The sequence below is a fragment of the Nanorana parkeri genome, unplaced genomic scaffold (genome assembly GCF_000935625.1).
Source record: "Nanorana parkeri isolate BGI_ZX_2015 unplaced genomic scaffold, ASM93562v1 scaffold409, whole genome shotgun sequence".
NCBI lineage: Eukaryota > Metazoa > Chordata > Amphibia > Anura > Dicroglossidae > Nanorana > Nanorana parkeri.
In genome coordinates this window covers 306,438-318,810 of record NW_017306677.1, presented here as the reverse complement: position 1 = coordinate 318,810, position 12,373 = coordinate 306,438, and the positions used below count along the sequence as shown (strand labels likewise).

Below are 12,373 nucleotides of genomic sequence, written 5' to 3'. Positions count from 1 at the left end.
TTTCAGGCTTCTCAAGGTACGTGACAGGTGCTTAGGCAAGAGTGACACCATCCTCCTTCCATCCTAAGAAATGTTAATTAATCCAAATCTTGTGTTTTTGTTCTACATTTAATATGCATGGGGAAGGGGGCCACACTATAAAAACAGATCTTGTATGTAGTGAGAGATCCATCTTAGCATTCCCTGCAACCCCTTATCTCTCCAGTTTTCTTGCTGAATTTAATTTAAAAAATGTCCAGTGGTGAACTAAGGAGGCAAATAAAATAAACAATAAATGTATCACAATTTGTACGAGGTTGAGTAAAAAATTATCCGCAGTCCGGTTTTATTAAAACTTCAGTTGACCGCACAGCGTATCAGCGTTTTTTGTTCAAAGCTACTGTCTACCCAGTCACTGCTGTGCAGGTGTGAACGTGTTACGTCAGTTAGTTTGTAACTGTGGTGTGAGAAAAAATGGATGCCCCACTTGTGATTTGCACGAAAGAAGAGCAGTGAAGCGTCTTTTGTAGTCTGAGGGTGTGCTTGATGCCGTTATTTATCGAAGACTTTGTGTGCAGAATGGAGAAAGTGTTTTGTTGCAAAGAAGTGTGTATGAATAGATAGAGAAGGAGCCGGACGCCCTTCTAACATCCACGGCTAATGACAACATTGAGCGTGCAAGTGAAATGATTCAGTGGATTTTGTGGCTTTGGTACCCTGAAAGCAGCCCTATGAGGACGAAGATTCACTTCTGACAAAGAAGTGAAAACAGCGGTGCATTCCTGGCTTGCAGCTCAGCCCAAAACATTTTTTAATGCAGGAATAAGAAAGCTTGTTGACAGATGGACCAGGTGTATTGAAAAGCAAGGAGATTATGTGGAAAAATTATGCATTTATCTTTCCTAAAAGTTGATTAAAATAAATTCTACAGCCAGAGTGCGGAGAATTTTTGACTCACCCTCGTAGATATTAAAGCCAAACTCTGTGAAAAAAATGATTATTTACACACCACATTGCATGTGTAAAAATTGTGTTATGTGTGGAAGTTGGCTGCACAGTATAATCTTACCTTGCATTATGCCATCTCCTACAGATAACACCGAGCTTCTGGAAACTGTGGGGGGCGAGAGATGCAGTGCAGGCAGTGAAGGGCTCTGGTCGCAACACCCACCCCTTCTCAATACTTGCCCATTCACAAAATGCCTTTTTTTTCTCAAAGAATACAAGACATTCTGTAATTGGACGAGGAGAGGACGGGGTGGGGATGTGACATCATCTCTCCTTCTCCATTACAGATTATTGCGTGAACTGATTGATGAATGGTGGAGATCATTCTGACAGGAAATTAGGGTGGTCTCAAGATAGCTGCTGCTGCTGCAAAGGGCTGTGTTGTGAAGATGCAAGTTTCCAGGGAATCGAGAGTAATATATTTTAACACAGGAGAAGACTTACTACAAATGTGGGGTGTAGCACCCCCTCCTGACCCCCAAAGGGCAGAGAGGGCTAACATTTCACTCTCACGGGCAGATCCTTAGCCAGTGAAGGGACATGTGATCAAAAAGTTGGGAGCCAGTCACTTTAAGTGCCTCTTAAATGCTTTATTGTAGAACATCAGCTAGGAAAGAGGGTATAGGGCTTAGGACATCCATAGTAAAAATAAACAGACTCCAGTCTCGCCAATTCCTTTTCAGTCTTCACACAGTGAAGTATCAATAGGAGAACAGGCTGACACTGGGCAATTGAGCAACAGTTAAACAGGGATAGGCATGAGATCTTCTAGGAGAGACACCAGACTTGCTCCTAAGGTCCATATCAGTACCAGGCACCGCCAGTAGACATCCAGCTTCTCTCATTCCCCTCCTCAATCAGTTCCTGACAACTCCAAGGTCCACATTTGTGGCATCCTCCAGGCTTGAGGCCTAGTCAGCATTTCCATCTTTGAGCATCCCACCCCCAGGTTAAGCCCAGGGGCGGACTGAACTAAGCACATGGCAATTCATCTATATATGCACTCCACCAGTGGCCATGAAACCCCCAGTGATTGGCTGGTGAGACACTCAAAATGCTCACCATTGGCTGCCCCACACTGCAGGGTTACTCCCCACTCAGGCAGGTACAATCAATAACAGAACTGTGACGACATGGTGATGAGTTTATACGTTAAATGTGTATTGGTGTTGGGTTATGTTTGAGTGCGTTATGCTGTGTGACCTGGTTATGGAAAGACTATCAGCACCATCCCTCGTTATCTCCCATTGTTCTCTGAAGGAGCTCAGAACAATGATATTCTGGCCAGGCTCCTGCTATGGCTGTCTGGAGCAGGTGGGCACCTGTGGTGTTGAGCAGACCGATTGTCTGGGAGGGGAGGGTGGATGTGATGGGATTATATTCTGATTTAATCACTTGCTGTATAAAAGTATGTACAGTTGCTGAATAAAGCAGAGTTTGTTTCACCTACACTCAAGCCTTGGCTAGTGACTGGGGAAACTGGGAGCTAAGGATCTTCAGGTTGCAAGATCTCCTCAGCAAGGAAGAAGACAGCGGCAGACATACTCATCCTGGAGTACGGGGGTCCGTCACAAGAACACCGTGGAATTAACGAGGTAGTAGTCAAATACAAATCAGCTAGACTGATTACAGTACCAGCACAGTTACATTTCTAGTAGCTACTCCACAGGGGATAGAAGCGGCTACAGGGGAAAAAAAAGGTAAGGCTGAAGTTCAGCTTTAACATTTCCAGAATGGTGAATGTGAGGATGTCCTTAGTACTAATGCTTTAAATCATTAGGTTTACTATATGCGAGAGACATCAAGGCAGCTCACAGTGGGTGTGTTCGAGATACCTTTCCTGCAATGCAAACAAGGTTCTCTGATCACCAGAATACCAACAGAAGACAGTGGGCTGCGCTGGCAAAGTCAGGATTTAAAACATAAGTACATAGGTTCTGTTCCCTCTCTGCATTTATTGGCTTGAAGCTCATCTTTTTTTTTTTTAGTTTTGGCTAGAGTGAAGGTGAGTTAGAACCCCTGTCTGAGTTTTAGTGTTGTCTGGATTCTGTTGATGACAAGCAGTGCCTGGATAAAAAAAACTGAAGGTGTGAGTAGGTAAGATGTGCTTACTGTATTCATTTCAAGCTTAAATCAATCCTTTTGCTACGATTATAAATATGGCAAAAGTCCCCCAGACACTCATACCTGTCTGGGGGACAGCAACTTCAATCTTCACCCTGTTCAAGAGCTACAGGCACAACTGCTATCCAACACTTCCGGGTGTGTCAGACTCTGTTTTCTCCACTGGGTGCTGTGGATCATCCGGACAGTTACTTTGTCACCACAGGACAAATCCCACATAGCCCGACAGGACACAGCTGGATGCTCTGGGTAGCAGCAACAGCTCTTGAACAGAGTAAATATTGAGGTTGCAGCGCGCTAAAGCAGGGGTAGCCAAACTCCGTCCCTCCAGCTGTGGTGAAACTACAAATCCCATGATGCATCTCTCCCCGGGAGTCATGTCTGTGCCTGTGAGAATCTTGCAATGCCTCATGGGATTTGTAGTTCCACCACAGCTGGAGGGCCGGAGTTTGGCTACCCCTGCGCTAAACAGATTAAGCATCAGTAATGTTTTTTATTTTTTTACAGGGTGCCTCTATCTCAGTATTTTTAACTCAGTAACAGAGCCACTTTACTTAAAAATATACCCATAACCAAGAAGGAGGCAACAGAAAATCTTCTCATGCGGACACCTTTTCTGGTGACCACTGTTTTACACACACACACACACAGCTTTCTGTCTGACTCTCAACTCCCCACTCCTCTCTCACCTGTGTTACCTTTTTAACAGGAAGGGCTGTAGGGGAAGTACCTGCCCTCCCAAGTTAACCCCTTCTTTGCTCTCAGCCATGCTGACTCTCCACAGGTGATGACCCAAAAACTCTTCAATTCACCATCTAGGCATATCAAATATGCGCGTTTGTGGTAAAAACGTGCGACAAAGGGCTACTTGGCATTTCCGAGGGCTACTTGGCTGTATCCCAATGGAAACGCGCAACAAAGACGCCCCAAAGAAGCTCCTGTACTTCTTTTGGCGTAGGGCGTTTTGTAGCGTGTTCATCCGGCCTGTAATACGTCCAGGTGTCAACCATACCCATAGGAAATAATGGGATTTCGGTGTTTGAGCGTTTTGCAGAGCGTAGGAATGCGCTACAAAACGTCCAGGTGTGAACCGGGCCTTATAGCTTCCATACCCTGAGGAGGTTTTGTTTGAATTAACAGATGCTTGATTGACTGCAACGGAACCTACTAATACCAAAAGTCTACTTGGGCATTGCCCACTTGCATTAGCCTAATGGTGTATTGAACATTGAATTCCACATGCTATGAACCTACATGGGCGTCGTCCGTTATAAAGGTTTGATAGAGTTTGTATGAAAACATTGAACTTTACAGCGAGCGATAGGTACTATCAATGTGACAACCTTGTGGAACACAGGGGTGTATGTTTTCTCTGAGAAGTAGTCATTGTGACTGTTTTTTCAAACAAAATCCCCCTTGTGGCACAATGCGATATATGACAATTGAGTTGATGGCCTCCAATGGATTGAGGGGCGCAGCTTGAATTTATATTTTTTTTTCTTGGACTGTCCGCAAGTTTATTTCAAGAGTTTAGGTTGGTGTGATGGAACCGTTATACCTCCATTCAGTCACTGCAGGATTGCAATATACATTGAGATTCCTCTTACATTAATGGAGTGGCAAGGTTTTTTGTGTGCATTTGGCTTGTGTGACAAGTTTTATAAAGTTTTCAAACGTTATTTTTTCCATGTATATACAAATAGAGTCTAATGGATTGTTATTTACAGTACATGCTATAATATATCATTAGACTTTGGATATATATAGTTTGTTAAAACAATAAGATCTAGGAAATTTGAATTGTGTCTTCTGCAACATCCAAGATAGACTTCTTGACAATATTTTGGAATATAATGAGGGATCCTGATACCTTTTTTTATGGTATTCTACTATTGTAAGTTTTTGGGGTCCTACATATTATATGGTGGGTTCGTTGCATAAAATGTATATGTTCTACATGCATATACTGTACATACAAAAATTTTGCTTTTTATCATGCTTCAAGCTCTTTTAAATAAGTGTATATGTTTACCATTCATAATCCCCCCTTCCCCTTGGTGGGGTAAGACTAATATATATTTTTTCAATAAAAAGTATTTTTTTTTATTTTACCAGATGACATTCCACAAAGCTTATTTAGTTTTTTTGTTCTTCCTAAAATTCTTAAATAAACCTTCTTCTTTTTTAAGAAACACAAAATCATCTTGTGAGTTCAGCTGTTCACATTTAATCATGTTGCTGAAATAATTTGTAGTTACATTAAAATATTAATATCGCTTTAAAAAAATCTTCATATCCTTTAGTATAAATATAGTGTCTGTTTAGTAAGCATGGGATATAAGATAAGTAGCAGTGATAGACACATTGTTAAGCACGCTATTATATTTTATATTTGACTCATTTAGGGCAAAGTAGCAGGTTTGGTTTAGAGCGGGAAAGGTGAAATAAATATTACAATTGAGTGCCCAGTTGTCACATGGAGGTGCAGTTCTTTGGTCTGTGTAAGCTTCAATCCAGTGAAGAGTTTGGGCCTTACACAGCAAATTTGCAGAGGATGCCAATGGACCTGGGTTGGCAGTGAAACTCAAAGAAGGGATGTGTGTACTACCCTCCCTGCTCTTAAGCAAACGTACCTGTTGCTTTGCCCTGAATTGCTTTTAGAGGGTTTATAAAGGCAAGTTAGAAGTTAGAGAAAAGTAGAAGTAAAAATACAATCAAATATTATTACATAGCATCACACAGTAGATAGTCCTAGGGACCATTGGGCAAATTTATGCTAGTTTTTGCCTTGGTGGCAGTTAGTGCTGGTTTTTCTGCAATAGCAAATAGCATTGAAGAATCGGCAATAACAAGTTGCACACGGACTACAGCAGGACAGGTGACCAACGCAGGATTCGTGAAGTTGAACACACCTCCTTGGAGAACGCTCTTCGCGAGAGGAAACCTCCAGAGACAATGCCTGCTGTAGAGAAAGTAAAAAAGTTGCGATGAGGAGCATAGAAGATGAACTGATTGATAACTGTGGACTTTGGCAGAAGGACCTGTGTGCAGGGGAATATCTGTGGGATGTCAAATGTGCTACTCTGTCTTATATTGGTCATGCACTGGAGGTTCTGATTTTCACACATGAATGAGCAAACATTTAGGCAATTCCTTTTTGCTTTCCCTAAAGCAGGGGTAGCAAACCTCTGGCCCTCCAGCTGTGGTGAAACTACAAATCCCATGATGCATCTCTCTTCGGTAGTCATGTCTGTGGCTTTGAGAATCTTGCAATGCCTCATGGGATTTGTAGTTGCACCACAGCTGGAGGGCCGGAGGTTTGCTACCCCTGCCCTAAAGGGACTCTGAGACATCTTTTGGCAGCCCATAGACAAAATGACTGCAATTCTGCCAAGATCGCTTGTATTATAGCATCAATGGCTGTACCGGTATGGCTAATTTGAATCTTAGCATTCTTTTTAACCCACTCATTGTTGTAAAATACATGTTTCTGCTTTATTGAAACTTACAGTGGGTACAGTATAAATGCTATGTACTTATAGTATATAAATTGGCTTTCAGTCATTTTCAATTGTTGACATGTTTACACTTAGAGTTACACTTAGACAATGCTTCCTTCATCTGCTGGTCAACTATATAAAGCTATCATATATAAAACTATATAATATATGTAAATTATATAAAGCACAAGGAGGACTTCAGCTATGAGGAAAGATTAACTGAACTGAATATATTCTCCCATGAGAAGAGGCGATTAAAGGGGGAAATGGTCACCTTCTATACATACAAAATGGTTTACATTAAGAGTAAACTTGATGCAAAGTTGTTCACTTTAAGGTCAGTGACAATGATTAAAGGAGCACTATGAGGTGAGTGCTTTTCACTCACCTCATAGTTCTAGCCGATCTGTGACAATGAGACTGTCACAGGTTGGCTCAGTAGATCGGGAGGTGAGCGAACACATACCGGCGTTCACTCACCTCTCCATCCTGTCACAGCTCTCTGCCGTGACAGGGGAGGGACTGGATTGCCCCTCCCCGCTCCGATCCGCCAGCGCTGACTGGCGGAACGGACGGGGGAGGGGGGCGGGTACAGCTGGCTCTGCCTCTAGATAGGCAGAGCCAGCTGTCAGTCACGCAGCTGGGCGGATCCCGGCACAATTGTCGGGATCCGCTTCAGCTGCGGCGTCTCAGTATACAGCGAGCAACAGCTCACGGTATACTGCGGCGTCTCAGTATACTGAGCCTAGGGTGACGGGAGGACGCTAGTTTGTGTCCTCCCGCTACCCTAAGGAGAACTATGGGGAAAAGCCTTAACCCCATAGTTCTCCTTTAAGGGGACACTCTTTGCGTCTGGAGGAAAAAGAGCCCTGAAAGAGCTATGAAAATGTGGTATAGACTTCTATACAAGTTAGTTGTAGCCAGCAGTGTAGAGTGGAAGTTTTTCTAAATACAATAAATACACTAAATATAAATATAACTAAATATAAGGCCTGGTTCACACCTAGGAGTTTATGAGCAGTTTGAAAAGCGCTTTTAACTGCTCAACACAAGAAATCCCATGATTTTCAATGGCCCTGGTTCACACCTGAGCAGAAAAACGCCAGTAGAAAAATTCCATTTGCTCGAAAAGGTACAGGAGCTTCTTTGGGCAGTCAAAAGCACTTTTTTACCCCACAGACTTAACTGGAAATGCCCCAAAAACGCACAACAGTATCATGTTGAACATTTTCATGAGCGTTTTTGCGCGTTTATACGCGCGTTCTTCCACTGCCCACAATGGTTTATAAGCTGCCAATCAAAACGCGCATCTTCAAATGTGCACAACGCGCATACATGCGCAAATAACAGCATGCTGTTAACGCATGTATACAGAAGCAAAAACGGTGCTGCCTAGGTGTGAACCCAGCCTAAGAGGTATTGTTACTCCAGGGAGTATCCAATTGCCTTATAGCAGCCATTCTCAACTTGGGTTCCTGGTTGATAGGAGTTCCTTGAGCTGTGGAGGAATGACCTTTCATCTGATGGTGCTTGCATACTTCCAGGGCCAACGGCACTTGGCAAAGCCAGCAGGATGGCACCAATTATTTTTTTAGCTGTCTGTAAGGGTTGCATTCCTCCAAATAACCACCAGTGTAGGGGGAATGTTTCCTATTAAATAGTTTTAGTAAGGGTTCCCTGAGACCTGAAATTATTTTAGGGGTTCCTTCCTCTTATTTATTTTTGTCTTTTGCTTCAAGTTTAAGGATATGTTGATTTTTTTAACCCGGCTAACTATGTAAATATGCTGCTGTTTTCCATTTATTTTGGTGTTATTCAGCTCTAGATTGAAAATCCATTGTAAACCTTATGTCAAAACAAGAGATCAACAGAAATCAGCTTTTGAAGACCAAGTATCGTGTTTTTTTGTTTTGTTAAATGTGAAATGCCCTTTGAACATGACAACTGTGATTGTGAAGAGGGAAAGACTGCCCTTAGGAATATGTCTACTTGCCTAACTGCAAATCTGTCTTTATTCTTTATGGCAACCATTCCGTAGGATGACCAATAGGAATACTTGTCTTAAAATATTAGGGATGGATGCTTCATATATTGATTCTCTGGCTTAACAAAAAAAAAGCACCTTGTGACTTTAGTGTGTAGTAACATGGATAGATATTTAACAGGTACATGTTTTATTGGTGAGCTGCATAATGTAAACAGGATAAGGTACTTGGGAAGAGGGTCCCTTTAAGGTTACTATACTAAGGCCCCATTCGTACGGGGCATTCTGGGACTCCTGTGGCAAGAACGTATGGATCCTTGCGGCAGGAATTCTAGGTGTCTCATTGTACCCATTGAAGTAAATGACATAGTACACTTACATGCGGTTTGGAATAGATGATTGTCCCTGGACACATCTATCCTACTTTAATGGGTACAGTGGACGTGTCTGAAGAGGACACCCGGGATTTTTGCCACAAGAATCTGTAGGTTTTTGCTGCGGGAACCCAGAATGCCCCGTGTAAATGGAATCTTAGGCATAAGGAACATCTACCGTATAAAATGTTCATAGCAAAGCAGTGGATAATACACAATATAAGGTCCAAGTATATAAAATTACCCTTGTGTCCAGCAGACTGTAATCCTCCATCAGGTCTTCCTCAACTGCTCCCATGTCTGTTCGAAGAGCCTCTGATCGGGCTAAACTTCCTGAAATGTGCAATTGTATTATTTTAGCAAGATTTTATAATGACATTATGCTAGTAGTTTCCATGAAGACAGAAATGTTTAGTAGCTGTGTGTTTTAAGACCTCTTGTTTTATAGGTTATCCATAAATATTGGGACAAACATACCAAAAATGAAATGTCCAAAGCTACTAACAATAGTTTATGGATCAAAATACAAATGTGTCCAAATACATTTTATACAACTTTCACCCAGGATTCACAAATGTTTCCGTTTGAATCCAACTAAAAATAGTTATTCAGCTATTTTGGATGAAAGTTATGTGAATACTGTGTGAAAACCTTTATATACAGTATACTGTATACCCCTAAGTATAATAATAATCTGACACATGATTATTTTTTTATCAGTGTGCGATAATACTAATTTTCATGCATCCACACATACAAAAGTTGCATAAAAATAATGAATAATGTGGATATGCTCTTTCAAAACTGCAGATAGTGGAGGCATAGGCAGCCGGAGAGTTCAGTGGAGGGGTGGGGTTTCCTGTTAGGTAGGAGGGGGGCCCTGTCAGGTAGGTTGTGAGGGTCCCATAATCCAATTGTGTCCCTGGACTCAAAGTGAGGCAAGATCCAAAATTTGGAATGGCCACCAGAAAAGGAGATGACTGGACTCTTCAAATGGGTTACAGTGACAACTTTCAGGGAGGGGATTTTGATTTACTTGGAGAGGTTTCCTCTTACTTTCTGTTATACCTGCAGGACAGGAAGTGAAATAAAATCTTCCCAGAGGGGCACACATATAAAAAAAAATTAACCATTCTCTACTCCTGTTTCCATCAGTTTTTGATCAATTTGAATAATATTTATGCATTTTTGTACATTTCAATTGTTTACTTTTCGCAGTACATTTAATTTCAGCTGCAAATGAAAGATGCACTATATTGCCAGAAGTATTGGGACACCCCTCCAAATCATTGGATTCAGGTGTTCTGTGAAATTTCCTTGCTACTAAATATTCCGCAGTCACATGTTAGTGGTATTTTAACAAAGTGGAAGCAACTGGGAACAACAGCAACTCAGCCACGAAGTGCTAGGTCAAGTAAAATGACAGAGCGGGTCAGCGCATGATGAAGCACACAGTGTGCAGAAGTTGCCAACTGTCTGCAGAGTCAATAGCTACAGACCTCCAAACTTCGTGTGGCCTTCAGATTGGCACAACAACAGTGTGTAGAGAGCTTCATAGAATGGGTTTCCATGACTGAGCCCCTGCATCCAAGCCATACATCACCAAGAGCAATGCAAAGCGTCGGATGCAGTGGTGTAAAGCACGCCGCCACGGGACTCTAGAGAAGTGCAGACGTGTTCTCTGGAGTGACGAATCACGCTTCTCTGTCTGGCAATCCGATGGACGTGTCTGGGTTTGGCGGTTGCCAGGAGAGCGGTGCTTGCTGACTGCATTGTGCCAAGTGTAAAGTTTGGTGAAGGGGGGATTATGGTGTGGGGTTGTTTTTCGGGGTTGGGCTTGGCCCCTTAGTTCCAGTGAAGGGAACTCTTAAGGTATCAGCATACCAAAACATTTTGGACAATTTCATGCTCACAACTTTGTGGGAACAGTTTGGGAATGGCCCCTTCCTGTTCCAGCAAGACTGCGCACCAGTGCACAAAGCAAGGTCCATAAAGACATGGATGAGTGAGTTTGGGGTGGAGGAACTTGACTGGACTGCACAGAGTCCTGACCTCAACCCGATAGAACACCTTTGTGTGGAATTAGAGTGGAGACTGCGAGCCCGGCCTTCTCGTCCAACATCAGTACCTGACCTCACAAATGTGCTTCTGGAAGAATGGTCAAACATTCCCATAGACACACTGCTAAACCTTGTGGACGCCTTCCCAGAAGAGTTGAAGCTGTTATAGTTGCAAAGGGTGGGCCAACTCAATATTGAACCCTACGGACTAAGAACGGCATGCCATCAAAGTTTATGTGCGTGTAAAGGCAGGCGTTCCAAAACTTTTGGTTATATAGTGTATGTTTTGTGCCAGAAACATAATTTTTCTGTCTTAAAAAATGGGAGAAATTACAATATATATTATATAGCACCCTACTGTATGCATGCCTTAAAAAATATATATATACTACCAACACTTCTGGGGTTGTCAGTCTCCTGGGTCCCCTGCAGCTTAAACTGGTTCCTCCCTCTGACCTCCACATTACTACAGTATCTTGTAGTGGATAAAGGACAGCAGGAGGTACTAGTGCAAGCTGCATAGGACCCAGAAGACTGACACTTCGAGAGGTGTTGCTTTACCTTTGGACTTCGGTAGAAGATTTCTGTGCACCAGAGCAGCATTCAGCGGCAGTGGGCAGCAAAAAGATAACTATTTACAGCCTTTTTTTCGCTGCTTTGCCATGGTTTTAAATATTTATTATAACGACCAGATCTCTAAATAAAAATCTTGCAAAAAAATTTAAATTAGAAACTTTCAAGTAAAGATTTTTTTCCTTTTTAAAAAAGTTTTCTATCTCTTACCTGGTACAACCAATCCAGATTCCTTCACTTTACGTAGTAAACTCGGATAGTTGTATCTGCCATTGCTATTGCCAGAATTGATGTCTTCAAAACGCCCATTGCCAGAGCCTGAGGTAAGCATTGCTTGAATTGCCTGGATAATAGCTAGACACAGCAGTAATGTATTCAGCATCATGGCTGGAGAAGTCTGCACAATACAAAAAAATATATCCTCAATATAAGCAACAACCAAATTGCAGCAAGAAAATAAAACATATATATGTTCTGTGAAAACCTTACATTTACCATAGTTGTATACTTTTTATACTAAGGTGAATAATGGCAAAAACATACTTTTTAAATATATTTTCTTTTCAGACCGTATGTATTGTGATGTAATACTTAATTATAGACACTAGATGGAGCTGAAGGACATAGGAAATTAAGTTAGTAGTCGTAATACAGTGTTACTTGAGTCAAACGTAGAGGCTGGCACTACATTACTCTCATTCTAAAAATACTGGTTGCCTGGCTGTTATTCTAACCAACTTGCTTCAATAACAAATGAGTCACCAATACAGA

General features: G+C 41.9%; 1 protein-coding gene across 2 annotated transcripts; it reads right to left on the bottom strand.

Moving 5' to 3' along the window:
- Window positions 1-5,779: 5,779 nt before the first annotated feature.
- AGRP (agouti related neuropeptide) lies at window positions 5,780-12,001 on the bottom strand. 2 transcript variants are annotated; one of them, XM_018559649.1, is made up of 3 exons: window positions 11,813-12,001; window positions 9,214-9,302; window positions 5,780-6,073 (listed from the first exon to the last, which is right to left on the bottom strand). In XM_018559649.1, the coding sequence occupies exons 1-3, from the start codon at window positions 11,985-11,987 to the stop codon at window positions 5,888-5,890; spliced, it is 450 nt and encodes a 149-aa protein (XP_018415151.1). In that variant the 5' UTR covers window positions 11,988-12,001; the 3' UTR covers window positions 5,780-5,887. The 2 variants fall into 2 exon arrangements, with proteins under 2 accessions (XP_018415151.1, XP_018415152.1); XM_018559650.1 differs by having other exon boundaries at window positions 5,780-6,070.
- Window positions 12,002-12,373: the final 372 nt, after the last annotated feature.

Excerpts from the sequence above, each read along its gene's own strand:
- AGRP (XM_018559649.1), bottom strand. The coding sequence starts at position 11,987 with ATGATGCTGAATACATTACTGCTGTGTCTAGCTATTATCCAGGCAATT. Across the intron at positions 9,303-11,812 it reads ATCTGGATTGGTTGTACCAG|GAAGTTTAGCCCGATCAGAG; the intron begins GTAAGAGATAGA and ends TGCACATTTCAG. Across the intron at positions 6,074-9,213 it reads ACAGTCTGCTGGACACAAGG|CAGGCATTGTCTCTGGAGGT; the intron begins GTAATTTTATAT and ends CTTTCTCTACAG.